At 56.6% G+C, this 13,262-nt stretch overlaps 1 protein-coding gene across 1 annotated transcript; it reads right to left on the minus strand.

Annotated features, from left to right (window-relative positions):
- Nucleotides 1-9,386: 9,386 nt before the first annotated feature.
- LOC4333330 (pentatricopeptide repeat-containing protein At3g24000, mitochondrial) lies at nucleotides 9,387-11,351 on the minus strand. The gene has a single exon (XM_015774086.1). The coding sequence runs from the start codon at nucleotides 11,349-11,351 to the stop codon at nucleotides 9,387-9,389; it is 1,965 nt and encodes a 654-aa protein (XP_015629572.1).
- Between the last annotated feature and the right edge of the window lie 1,911 nt (nucleotides 11,352-13,262).

Consider the following 13,262-nt stretch of genomic DNA (forward strand, 5'->3'; position numbering starts at 1 on the left):
TGCGAGGCAGCGCGGGAGGAGCAGGCGCGCCGTAATCTGGAAGGCGCCCGCGCCGAGAGGGCCGCACTGGATCAGCGGGCCGCTGAGCTCGAGGCGCGGGCGAAGGAGCTGGACGCGAGGGCGCACAACGGCGGGGCGACCGCGGGCGACGGCGACCTAGCCGCTCGCCTCGCAGCTGCCGAACACACCATCGCCGATCTACAGGGCGCGCTGGACTCGTCCGCCGGGGAGGTCGAGGCCCTCCGCTTGGCAGGCGAGGTAGGGCCCGGCATGCTTCGGGACGCCGACTCCCGTCTAGACCGCGCTGGGCGGCAGGCGGGCCTCTGGGCGGGCGGACCGCGAAGTACCCCGCCAACCAGGGGGGCCTCGCCCAGCGCCTCTCTGAGATGGCCGGGACTCTCCAGCGGCTCCCCGAGGAGCTCGAGGAGACGATCAAGTCATCCTCGAGGGACCTCGCCCGGGGGGCAGTGGAGCTCGTACTGGCAAGCTACCAGGCCAGGGATCCGGACTTCTCCCCGTGGGCGGCGCTGGACGAGTTCCCTCCCGGGACTGAGGACGACGCGCGCGCGCAGGTCCGGGACGCCGCCGACCACATCGTCCACAGCTTCGAGGGTACAGCCCCCCGGCTCGCGTTCGCCCTCGACTCCGACGAGGAGGGCGGTGACGGCGGTGCGGGCGACAGCGGCGATGAGGCCGGCGACCCGGGCGCGTCGGAATGAGCCCCCAGGCCCATGCCTATCTTAAATAGCTTTTTCTTCTTCTTCCGAGGCCTTCGGGCCCCTTTCCTGTATAGACTAATTTAATCTGCAATTAGATAAAGAGGAAATTTCTGTGTCAATTCTATTTGTTGTGCGTATGAGACAAGGATGGTCTGTGCCGCGGTCCTTCTGTGTCTTGGCTTGAACAAGGGCTCGTGCCCAGGTCCCAGCCTCAAACGGCGCGGGTCGGGGCTAGTGCCTGGGGAGATCCACATGTCGAGACTGGCCAGGCCGGGAGCGTGATGACCGAGGGTTATGGATGGCCCGATTGTGGGCCTTTGCCGATTCCCCCCCGGAGTTCACCACGTCCCAGGGCACGGCTCGGTTCTGGGCCCCTTTTGGCGATTTTAACCGGCCCGGGCCACCGAGGGCAGGATCGAGCACAAGCGAGCTAATTCAAGTCAAGATTCTTCAAAAGGAAACAACAGCACAGACACAGTCCTTAGGAAATCGAAAATGCTTTTATTGAAATACGGAAGATAAAAAAAGATAAGAATATGCATGTGTGGTAGCCCCCGGCCAACCCTGCACGCCCGAGGGGGGGTGCGGGGTTGGCCCGAGCCCGAGACGTGACACCCGACCCCCACTAGGGGTAGAAGCGACGAAGGTGTTCGATGTTCCATGGGTTAGGCAGCTCTGTGCCGTCGCCCGTGGCCAGCCGAATGGAGCCCGGCCGGGGGACACCGATCACTCGATACGGACCCTCCCACATTGGTGAGAGCTTGCTCAATCCGGCACGCGTTTGGACGTGGCGTAGGACGAGGTCGTCGACGCAGAGTGATCGGGCCCGGACGTGGCGCTGATGGTAGCGCCGCAGGCTCTGCTGGTAGCGCGTGGCTCGGAGGGCCGCGCGCCGCCTTCGCTCTTCCAAGTAGTCGAGGTCGTCTCTGCGAAGCTGATCTTGATCAGCCTCGCAATACATGGTGGCCCGAGGGGACCTCAGGGTGAGCTCAGACGGGAGAACCGCCTCCGCGCCGTAGACGAGGAAGAAAGGCGTTTCCCCGGTTGCTCGGCTTGGCGTGGTTCGGTTCGCCCAGAGCACCGCTGGCAGCTCCTCGATCCACGAGTCGCCGTGCTTCTTGAGGATGTTGAAGGTCTTGGTTTTAAGGCCCTTGAGGATTTCCGCGTTGGCGCGCTCCACTTGGCCATTGCTTCTGGGGTGGGCGGGGGAGGCGAAGCAGAGCTTGATGCCCATGTCTTCGCAGTAGTCACCGAAGAGCTCACTAGTGAACTGGGTGCCGTTATCCGTAATGATACGGTTAGGCACCCCAAACCGAGCAGTGATGCCCCTGATGAATTTAAGCGCGGAGTGCTTATCGATCTTGATGACCGGATAAGCCTCGGGCCACTTAGTGAACTTGTCGACAGCGACATACAGATACTCAAACCCGCCCGGGGCCCGCCTAAACGGACCCAGGATATCGAGCCCCCAGACAGCAAACGGCCATGAAAGAGGTATGGTCTGCAGGGCCTGGGCCGGCTGATGGGTTTGCTTGGCGTGGAACTGGCACGCCCTGCACCGCCGGACCAGGTCAACCGCATCGTTGAGGGCCGTCGGCCAATAGAAACCCTGGAGAAAGGCCTTGCCAACCAAGGTGCGTGAGGCGGAGTGGGCTCCGCACTCACCTTCATGGATATCGGCAAGAAGCTCGACACCTTGTTCCCGAGGAATGCATTTCAGGAGGACTCCGTTAGCCGCGCGCCGATAGAGGGTCCCTTCTACCAGCACGTAGCGCTTGGAGATGCGCTGGATGCGTTCACTCCCTTCGCGGTTCTCAGGTAGAGTCTTATCTGTGAGGTACACCTGGATCTCAGCAATCCAAGCAATCGATCTAGGGGAGCTGGGAGCGCTCCCCTCGGGTCCCGAGGCCTGGACTCCGACGGGCCTCGGGGGCCGTTCAGGCGCATCCGTCTCCCCTAGGGGGTCGGGTCGCGCTGACGGCTGGGCAAGCCTTTCTTCAAAGGCGCCCGGTAGGGTCTGGGCTCGCGAAGAAGCGAGCCTTGAGAGTTCGTCGGCGACCGCGTTATCCCGTCTGGGCACGTGCCGAAGCTCTATCCCGTCGAAATGGCGCTCCATACGCCGCACCTGGCGCACGTAAGCGTCCATCTGCGGGTCAGAGCACCGGTACTCCTTACAGACCTGGTTAACGACCAGCTGGGAGTCGCCTAACACCATGAGGCGGCGGATCCCCAGTCCAGCTGCCACCCTGAGTCCCGCAAGGAGTCCCTCGTACTCCGCCATATTATTGGTCGCCCGAAAATCGAGGCGAACCAAGTATCTGAGGACGTCTCCGCTCGGCGAGGTCAACGTGACCCCCGCACCGGCGCCCTGAAGAGACAGGGAGCCGTCGAACTGCATCACCCAGTAGGCGGTGTGAGGCAGCTGCTCGGGGCCCGAGCTGGCCTCGGGGACGGAGACGGGCTCGGGAGCTGGGGTCCACTCTGCCACAAAGTCGGCGAGGGCCTGGCTCTTGATCGCGTGGCGTGGTTCAAAGTGCAAGTACCCTCTCGTCCATTTCACCACTCGTCCAGTACCCTCTCGGTTATGCAAGATTTGGCCGAGGGGGTAAGACGTAACCACTGTGACCCGATGCGCCTGGAAATAATGGCGCAACTTCCTCGAAGCCATCAGAATAGCGTAAAGCATTTTCTGGGCCTGAGGGTATCGGGTCTTGGCGTCCCGAAGGGCCTCGCTAACAAATTAGACGGGCCGCTGCACCTTTCGGCGGGGCCGATCCTCTTCGCTAGGGGCCGCATCAACGGGGCGCTCTTCGTCCGAGAGGCCGCGCACTCGGCTTCTGTGCCGATGACCTCGGGGTCGGAGGGCGACAGGCGCAGCCTTCCCTCAGTGGCCCCGGGGCCATCCTGGGGGTCGGGGGCGCCTGGCGCCGTCGGACAAGCGGGCGGAGGACCAGCTCCGGCCGTCGGGGGCCTCGGGCCGCCGTTCGGTTCGGGGGCCATTGGGGGCCTTGGGCCACCGTCCGACTCGGGGGCTTCTCCTCCCTGCTCTCTCCCGGGTCGGGTCGACACAGGGTTAACCTCGGGGTCAGAGGACGACAGGTGCGGCCTTCCCGCAGTGGCCCCGGGGCCTTCCTGGGGGTCGGGGGCGCCTGGTACCGTCGGACAAGTGGGCGGAGGGCCAGCTCCGGCCGTCGGGGGCCTTGGGCCACCGTTCGGCTCGGGGGCCTCTCCTCCCTGCTCACTCCCGGGTTGAGTCGACACAGGGTGGGGATGCGCGGAGTGAGGGTTGTCCTCGTCGCGCTCCACGACCAACGCCGCGCTGACCACCTGCGGGGTTGCCGCCAGGTAGAGTAGCAACGGCTCATCTGGCTCCGGGGCGACCAGGACTGGGGGAGAACTGAGGTACGCCTTCAACTGAGTGAAGGCCTGCTCAGCCTCCTCCGTCCAGGTAAACGGCCCGGAGCATTTGAGGAGCTTAAATAGGGGTAGCGCCTTCTCTCCCAGCCTCGATATGAACCGACTTAGGGCGGCCATGCAGCCGGTGACGCACTGCACATCCCTAAGCTTGCTGGGGGGGCGCATCCGCTCTATAGCTCGTATCTTCTCGGGGTTGGCCTCGATGCCTCGGGCAGAGACCAAGAACCCGAGAAGCTTGCCCGCAGGCACGCCGAACACGCACTTGTCGGGGTTCAGCTTTATGCGGGCGGAGCGGAGACTTTCGAAAGTTTCCGCTAGGTCTGAGAGTAAGGTCTCTTGGTTGTGCGTCTTCACAACCAAGTCATCAACATAGGCCTCAACATTGCGTCCTAACTGGCTACCCAAAGAAATTCGAGTAGTACGTTGAAAAGTAGGACCTGCATTCTTTAACCCGAAAGGCATCGTCGTATAACAATAAGTTCCTATGGGGGTAATGAATGCAGTTTTTTCCTCATCCTCCCTAGCCATGCGAATCTGATGATAACCAGAGTATGCATCTAGAAAACACAAAAGGTCGCACCCCGCGGTGGAGTCGACAATCTGATCTATGCGTGGCAGGGGGTAAGGGTCCTTAGGACATGCCTTGTTGAGGTCGGTGTAGTCGATGCACATCCGAAGCTTGCCGTTCGCCTTGGGGACGACGACCGGGTTCGCCAGCCACTCCGGATGAATGACTTCACGGATGAATCCGGCCTCCAGAAGTCGCGCCACCTCCTCGCGGATGAAGGCTTGACGTTCCGGGGCCTGCCGCCGCACTTTCTGCCGGACCGGTCTTGCGCCCGGCCGCACGGCGAGACGGTGCTCAATCACCTCCCTGGGGACCCCGGGCATGTCCGCCGGTCTCCAGGCGAAGACGTCGGCGTTTGCCCGCAGGAAGGAGACGAGCGCGTCTTCCTATTTGTCGTCCAGAAGACCACCGATTCGTGTGGTCTTGGACGGGCCGTCGCCCAGGGCAACCTCCTTGACTGGGACCTCGTCGCACGTGACCATCCGTTGCCTCGGGGTGGCTGGGACGGAGGTGCTGAGCCTCTCGTCGCCACCCGCGGGCTTGGACGTCGCGGCGAGGTGGTCCGCGCGCTGCTCCATACAAGCAAGCGCGACTTTGAGGTCGCCGTGGACGGTGATGGGGCCACCGGGGCCCGGCATCTTCATCTGGAGATAGGCGTAGTGGACCGCCGCCATGAACTTCACCAACGCGGGCCTCCCCAGGACCGCGTTGTAGGGCAGACTGAGGTCCGCCACATCGAAGTTCACCCGCTCCGTGCGGAAGTTGGCGGAACCACCGAAAGTGACCGGGAGGTCGATATGACCTAGCGGCCAAGTGTGCCCCGGCGTTACACCGATGATCGGCTGGGACGGCCGGAGCACCATCCCCGGGGCCTTGATGGCGTCAAAGGCTGCGGGGGAAAGGATGTTGAGGGCTGCGCCTCCGTCTATGAGGACGTGCCCCAACTTCACATTGCAAACGGTGGGGGAAACCACCATCGCGATCTGTCCTCCCCGGGCAACGCACGGCGGGTGGTCGGTTTGGTCGAAGGTAAGGGCAACCTCCGACCATCGCGCCCGCTGCGTCGCCTCATGGGTAGGGGCCGTGGCCAGAAGCTCTCGCTTCATGGCCTTGAGGCTCCGGCGAGAAACGTGAGCGCACGCTCCCCCATCGACGGTGGCGACGGTGGCCCCGGGCTCCTGGAACCCCAGGTCATCGTCGCCATCATCAACGTCCTCGGCGGTGGCCTTCTGCTTGGCCTCACCTCGCCGGTTGCCGGCAGGAGCCGCCGGGGCCTTGCCCTCACGGCGCTCCTGCCTCCTCTCCTCCTCCCACTTCCTCGTCCGCTCGGCCAAACTTTTGACCGCGCGGCAGTCCGCGAGGTCGTGGAGGGAGGTGTTGTGCACGGAACACCATTTGCCAGACGGGCGTTCCCTGCTGGGAGCGCGGGCCTCCTTCTTTTTGTCGCTCGCAGGCTTCCCCTTTCGGGTGGCCCGCGAAGCGCCCTCGACGGAGAGGACGTGACCCTCGTCGTCGGAATAGGCCGACCTCTTCTTCCTCCTCCTGTCCCGCCGCCCTGGCCGAGCGGCGGACCCGGGGGCGGCCGAAGCTGCCACACCGGAACCGGGGGAGTTCCAGGTCCAGGCCTCCTCCTTGCGAGCCACACGGTCCGCGAGCTGAAAAACCTCCGCGGTGGTCTGGGGCTCCTTGGAGGCGATCTTCTCGAGCATGCGGTTGTGCCGCACGCCCCCCCTGAACGCGTAGATCACCGCGTGTGCGGGGATGCATGGTATAGTGTTGCGGACTTGACAGAACCGCTGAATGTACGAGCGAAGAGACTCATCGTCCCTTCGCTGTACCGCATGCAAGTCCGCTTCTTCACCTGGGCGTGGATATGTGCCCTGGAAGTTCATAGTGAACTGCTGGCACAAATCCTCCCAAGAGTGGACCGACGCGGGTGGCAAGTTCATTAGCCAACCCCGCGCCTGACCTTTCAGAGCCATGGGGAAGAAATTCGCCATGACCCTGTCGTCACCCCCTGCGGCCTCGATCCCAGTCGTGTAGATCTGGAGAAACTCAGCGGGGTTGACGCTTCCGTCGTATTTTTCGGTGATGGTGGGCCGGAACCTTGGGGGCCAACGGACGTTTCGAAGGCTCGCCACGAAGGCTCGACAGCCGGCACCGCCAACCGGGGACACGGGGGACTGGCCCCCGTGCCCGGACCGAAGTGGCGCTCTGGACGAGGAAGCGCCCTCCGTTGCGTGGGCAGCACGACAACCATTGCGCCGGCGCTCGATATTGAGGCGGGCATCCGGCCTCCCGCGCACATCTTCTTGGGTCGGAGGCGTTGTCGAGGGAATGGCGAACGAACGGCGGGCAACGGCCGCCGCTCGCCGCACCCTCCGCCTCGACGACACTGAGCCGGCGGTAGCAGCGCCAGAGGCCTTGTTGGCGGAGGACCGCCCGCCGACGCCTAGGCGCTGCTGCGCCGTCATGACCAAGTTGGCCACGTCATCCAGCCAACGTCGGGCTGGAGTCTCTGGATTAGGGACGACGGGCGGGTGACGCAGGAGCGCGCCTGCGGCCTGGAGCGCGCCCTGGGGCGTGCTGCCATCGCCGTAGACGAGGAGGCGACGCTCCCCGTCTCGCCGTCCTTCTCCATCACCCGCGAGCGGCGAAGTCGCGGATCTTTCGACCCCCTCAAGCGCCTCCTCCCGCCCAAGACCTCTGCGAGAGGGGGACGGTGGAGTACGAGCTCGACGGCGCGGGTTCTGCTCCCCGTCGTCACCGCTAGCGCTCGGAGAGGGGTTGTGCGCCACTGCCCGTTCAGCCATTGGGCTAAGCGGGAGAAGCTTAGCGCACACGAAAGAGGGTGAGGGCTCAGAAAGACACACGCGACCCCTACCTGGCGCGCCAGATGACGGAGCTTGGGGCTCCTCACCGGGAGACCGCGCAGGCCCCCCTTTGCCGGTTCGGCCGGGGGCGCTAAGTGAGGTTCTTCACCCTCGATCTGTGGAATATTCGCGAGAGAGCAAATGCACGAGACACGGGCGATGTAGACAGGTTCGGGCCGCTGAGAAGCGTAATACCCTACTCCTGTGTTCTGGTGGATCTGTGTGTGAAGGATTTACAGAGAGCCGGAGAACCAGAAAGTCCAGGCTCTAGAAACCCTCTTCTTCTTTCTCTCCTCTACAAGCTACGATCTTCTTTCTCTCCGATCCCAGCTACCATCTTCTCTCTCCCCCCTCCAAGCTACGATCTTTTTTTTTTATCCCCCCTTTTCAGTGGGCAAGGTCCTCCTTTTATATCTCAAGGGGATACCACATGCAACACTTCTACCTACCCCTTCTTTTGGGTGGGGACCCACCCTATCTTGACCAAAACTTGGCTCGCGCCTTCGCTTGGAAGCTAAAACACAGCTTGTTCTTGAGTGTGGACCAGCGCTGTCACTCGCCTGACACAGGGGATCACCCTGTCATTCCTTCATTAATGGGCGGAGATTTGCAATGGCCGCTGTCCGAATGACCCCTCCGATGGGATGGGTCATACCTACCTCCACTTCGCCGAAAACGGATGCAACGCGGGAGCACAGTTTGTCTACCGATGACGTGACCGGCGTCAGACCAGTCACAGACCGGTCATTCTTGTCCACCACGTGTCAGTTTAGCATGCCGCACGTCTGTCCCTCTTCATACAATGACTTCCTTGCAATGGTTGCGATGAAGCCTAGAACGTATCTGGCCGGGACTGGCGTGCTAACTCCAGGAGTTAGCACGCCGGCTCCGGCTAGGGACAAGTGCCTGGAGGCATTCATCATTCCGACGGGACGGGGCGAGGCGTGTGACAGGCCGCCTGCTGCCACCTAACCCGCAATCTGACCGGTCTGTGACCGGTCACACACTGCGACCGGTCACAGACCGGATAAACGAGCGCGCTGCGTTGCATTAAATGCGGCGTGGCGTGCTCGTCCAACCCGCAATAAATGCGGTTAGGTGAGCCCCGCCGTGCTCACCTAACCCATACACGTGGCGCCAAAACCACAGGGGGTCGGGGCGCCCCAGCCCTCGGGGCCGAAACGGGAGCGGCCCGACCCCTCGGGGAGACAGAGGAAGGGGTGGCCATGTCACCCTCGGGCCCGACCCCCCCGAGGGGGTCAGGCCACGTGGGTGACCGCGGCTGCCCAAGCCTCTAGTCATGATACTCCCGGTCCCATGTCACCGACAATAGTCATCCATTCTTCCACCCCATTTCATGCTAATTCCGAACCCTTCATTCATTTCCATATCTCAATCCCACTCCTCAGATCCCATTATCCAAATGGACCCAAAATAAGCATTCTACAGCATGGTTAGAGAGCAAAGGTACTGGGTAGAAGTACCAGAATTTCATATCTTTGAGGAATCTTTAAGAACTTTACTACAGGATCTAAAAATATATACTGATTTGTTATTTCCTAAATTTGGAACATACATGTCGAATGAAAGTAGCAAAACAACATGAATATCATTTACAACTCTACTCATTAATATTTTTATGTGACATGCATTGAACATGGTAAAAAAAAAAGGTATATTGTGCTCCTATGTAATGAATGGAAATTTTGTTTTGCGTGAAAGCTCAACACATACCTAAACAAATATGGTGTCATTAGAGCTCTTAAATCATTGCTAGGATGCGAAATTGCAGAATAGCTTATTGATCCATTACCAGTAATCACCACAGGAACAAAAACCACTGTTGAAATGGTGAAACCTTTGATTGTCTCTCAATATTATTTCTCTTCCTGTAACAAGGGAGAAGTATTTGTACGCACAATGACAATCACCACAAACACGAAGGTTCTTCATGATGCGGAGAGTGCCTCCAGAAGGAGCAGCCAAGTCCCCAAAAGCAAATGCCAATTTTTCACAGTGATAATACAATGATTCTTCCTTTCTATCCCTTTGTATATTGTGTGCAGCAAAACTGATATCAGGCACATAGCCTGCAACCTTGATAGTACTTATTAATCTATCTAAATTCCTATATATCTCTCTGGAGATGGGGTGTGATCGGTCATCAACACCAAATCTATATGTTCTCTGACCCATCTCAATCCAGCTAAATGCATCATCCTTATAAACACCTCTCTCACCCATCAGACTTCTAACCTTTTCTGCTTCTGTCCACCTTCCTAACCTTGCATAAATATTACCAAGAAGTATATAATTTGTGGCTTCATAGGGTTCCATCTCAAACAGCATCTCTGCAATGCGCTTGCCAGTTTCAATGTCACGGTGCTTGCTGCATGCACCAAGAACAATCCTCCATAACGGTGCTTCAGCTTCAAAGGGCATTTCATTGATTGTTTTCATGGCTTTGCCAATCTCTCCTGATCGAGCCAGCATGTCAACAACACAGGCATAATGTTGATACATTGGTTTTATGCCTTCAATATCCACCATGGAATTGAACATCTGCAGGCCTTCATGAACAAGACCAGCATGGTTGAAAGAAGAGATCAGATTTAACAAGGTTACCTCGTCAGGCATAAGACCAGCAAACTTCATCTGCCTGAAATGCTCAAGTGCTTCTTTCGGATATCCGTGCTGTCCAAGAGCTGAAATCATTGAATTGTAAGAAATTACATTCACGCAATCATTTGAAGAGAATACTTTCTGTGCGTCATTAATGCATCCGCAATCCGAGTACATGGTCAAAAGCGCGTTAAACATTGCGGCATCCTTTTCAGTATTGCTCTTCAGGCTGTGGGCATGAACTTGCTTGCCCATCTCCAGTATTCCCATTCTTCCACAGACAGAAAACACGGTCGAGTAGACAAACTGAGTTGGCTTAATGTCTTGGCACAACATATTGAAGAAAATCAACAGAGCACCCTCTTCCTCCTCGCAGTTCACATACGCAGAGATCATGGATGACCAGACGATTGGATCGGAAGAACCCACTTGATCAAAGGCGACCTTTGCATCCTCCAATGTCCTTCTAGCCGCATACAAGGAAACCAGGGAAGCCCCCACGAAAGGGTCTCTCTCCAGCCCTGCTTTGATGACATGCGCATGCAGGGCTCCCCCGAGCTCCAGCGTGCGGCCAGAGCCACCCTCTCGGCCGATGCCAGAAAGCAACGCCGGGAACGTATACCTGTCCGGAGCAACATGGCTGCCCTCCCTCTTCATGTCTCGGAACAGCAGAATGGCCTCCTCCCTGCGCCCCGCCTGCGCGTACCCCTTGATGAGCGCGTTCCAGGTGACGGCGTTCCTGCGCGGCATTCCGTCGAACACCTTCCGCGCGAGGTCGGGCTCCCGGCACGACGCGTAGAAGCTGAGCACGGCGGTCGCCAGGATGGTGCTGTCGTCGCCGCCGAGGAAGCCGCGCACGACGGCCTGCGCGTGGAGCTGCGCGCCCAGGCCCAGGGAGGAGGGCCGTCGAGGCGGGGAGGCGGACGAGGAGGCGGCCTTGAGGAGCGCGGAGAAGGCGCGGGGCGTGGGGTCGTCGGCGAGGAGGTCCCGGGCGGCGGCTGGCAGGGTGGACCGCGCGGAGGCGGTGCGCCGGTGCCGGCTTGGTGGTCGGCTCGTGCTCGGGCTGCGGCTCCGGCGAGGGGCAGCGTGGAGCGGGTCGCGGGAAGCGCATGGTGGTGTGGGTGTGGGAGGAGGAGGGAGAAGGAGCGGCATTATTGATCTTTTTTTACATCTCAGTTCAAAAATATGATTGGAGAATCTATGTTACTATAGTGTAGCGGCTGTGACAATCTTTCAAGAAAATTTATTGGAATGAGACACATCTAATTTTCTAGTTTTAGGAAAAGTTTACTGTAATTGGCAGAAATTTGACCATCACTAAGTAGTTAGATTTCTGGCATTAATATTGCATTTGTACTGTGATTGTTCTGCTGATAACATAATTTATATTCTGCTCCATCTCTCCACTACAGGCTGGTGGCAACAAATCAAGATGGCTGATGATGGTCCATGGATATCAAGAACTATCTCAGTTTATATCTATGTTTTTATTAACTGTTATTTTGTTATCCCTAAAAAGTTGCCTCGTGTGGCTTATTAATGTCTAATCAGACCAAAGAACTTTATCTAGTTTCTGTGGTCCTTTTGTTTGATGGCATGTTGCCAGAAGATTTGTGAATCATCGTAACTGTTTCACTGTTTCGATTATTAATCCTCTATTTAACTAGCTCTGATGTGATTGTGTATGTGTGGTGCAACAAAATGGCCATGCATGCATTAAATAGTTCAATGCATTAATCTCTGATATTTTACAGCTAATCTATTGTAGTTGATAAGCTATAGGATAGCTCTTCCTGAGCTGGACAGAAAATTGGAGATGGCAGTGGGCTCTCTATTGACCTTGCACTTAGTGGGAAGGACGCCAAGCTCGAACCGCCGATTTCTGAGCTCGGGAAGCAACGGACCAACGGAGGGCGCTCAAGCGGAGTGGAGGGAGGGAAAAATATCCCTCCCCTTTTCCGAAGAATCAGGGACTAGCTGAGGACGTGAGGTCCTGTTTTGGGAGCAACTGCAACTCCATTTAAATTGTTATCAGATTTTGAGAATTGTAAAATCTAAAAAATAAATTAGATGGTAGAAATTGGAAAACCCAACTTCTCCAGATATTTAAAAACTAGCTATTAGCCAACTAATTCTTAGAATCTTAAGCTTGTCTAAACTGGAACTGAGGAGCAAGTTGATCGGAATGTTTCAAATTTTGTCCCAAATAAATGTGTAGCAGTTTCGTTAGATTTTTACTATGACAAAAGATTTTTTTCAGCCCGAGATCGATCGTTTACAATTCATTTGGATCGAAAATTGACTATTTTGAAGTAAAGAGATTGTGGGGGCTTTTCGATTAATGTAGTTACGTACAAGTTCGGTGAAATTTCTATGTTTGAAAGAAGCTGTGAGGAGACTCAAGTGTTACTAACACGAGAGGTTATCCACATATAGAATAAAAATATAAAGCATTCTTGCTCTCACCTCCACGGCTCCACCTCGTCAAAAATCTTACTAGACACATACTCCCTCCATTCCATAATACAAGACACAACCAACCACTTTTTTTTTATATATATGTTCCATAATATAAGACATACATGCATGCATACAATTAACTATGATATTTTCTCCATTAAATTATTAATTCTTTAAATCCTTCACTCTCACATCCTCTAATTCTATTAGATGCATGCATTGTATTTATTAGAATGATCCAAACTACAAGATGATAATAATTATTTCTTGGTCTTTGGGTTAAGGGTGGTTGTGCCTTATATTTTGGATGGAGGGAGTACTATTCTTACAATTCAATCTAAGATGATTATACGAAATTTCACTTTGCGTATCCAAGAAGAATATATGATCAAATTTCGCTTTTGCATCCCTATGCCCAAGACATAAGGTATACCATGTGCACAAAAATATTTCATATTAACTAGGAGGGCAACCCGCGCAAATGCGCGGGCGCTTTATTTAATGTTGCTTGAAATTTTTATTACGAATGGTTACATGTGGTTGACTTATTCTTGTAATATTCGTTAACTCTATTCTAAATTTATCTTTATCAATAATTTGTTT

This window comes from Oryza sativa, chromosome 3 (assembly GCF_034140825.1).
Source record: "Oryza sativa Japonica Group chromosome 3, ASM3414082v1".
Taxonomy (NCBI): Eukaryota; Viridiplantae; Streptophyta; class Magnoliopsida; order Poales; family Poaceae; genus Oryza; species Oryza sativa.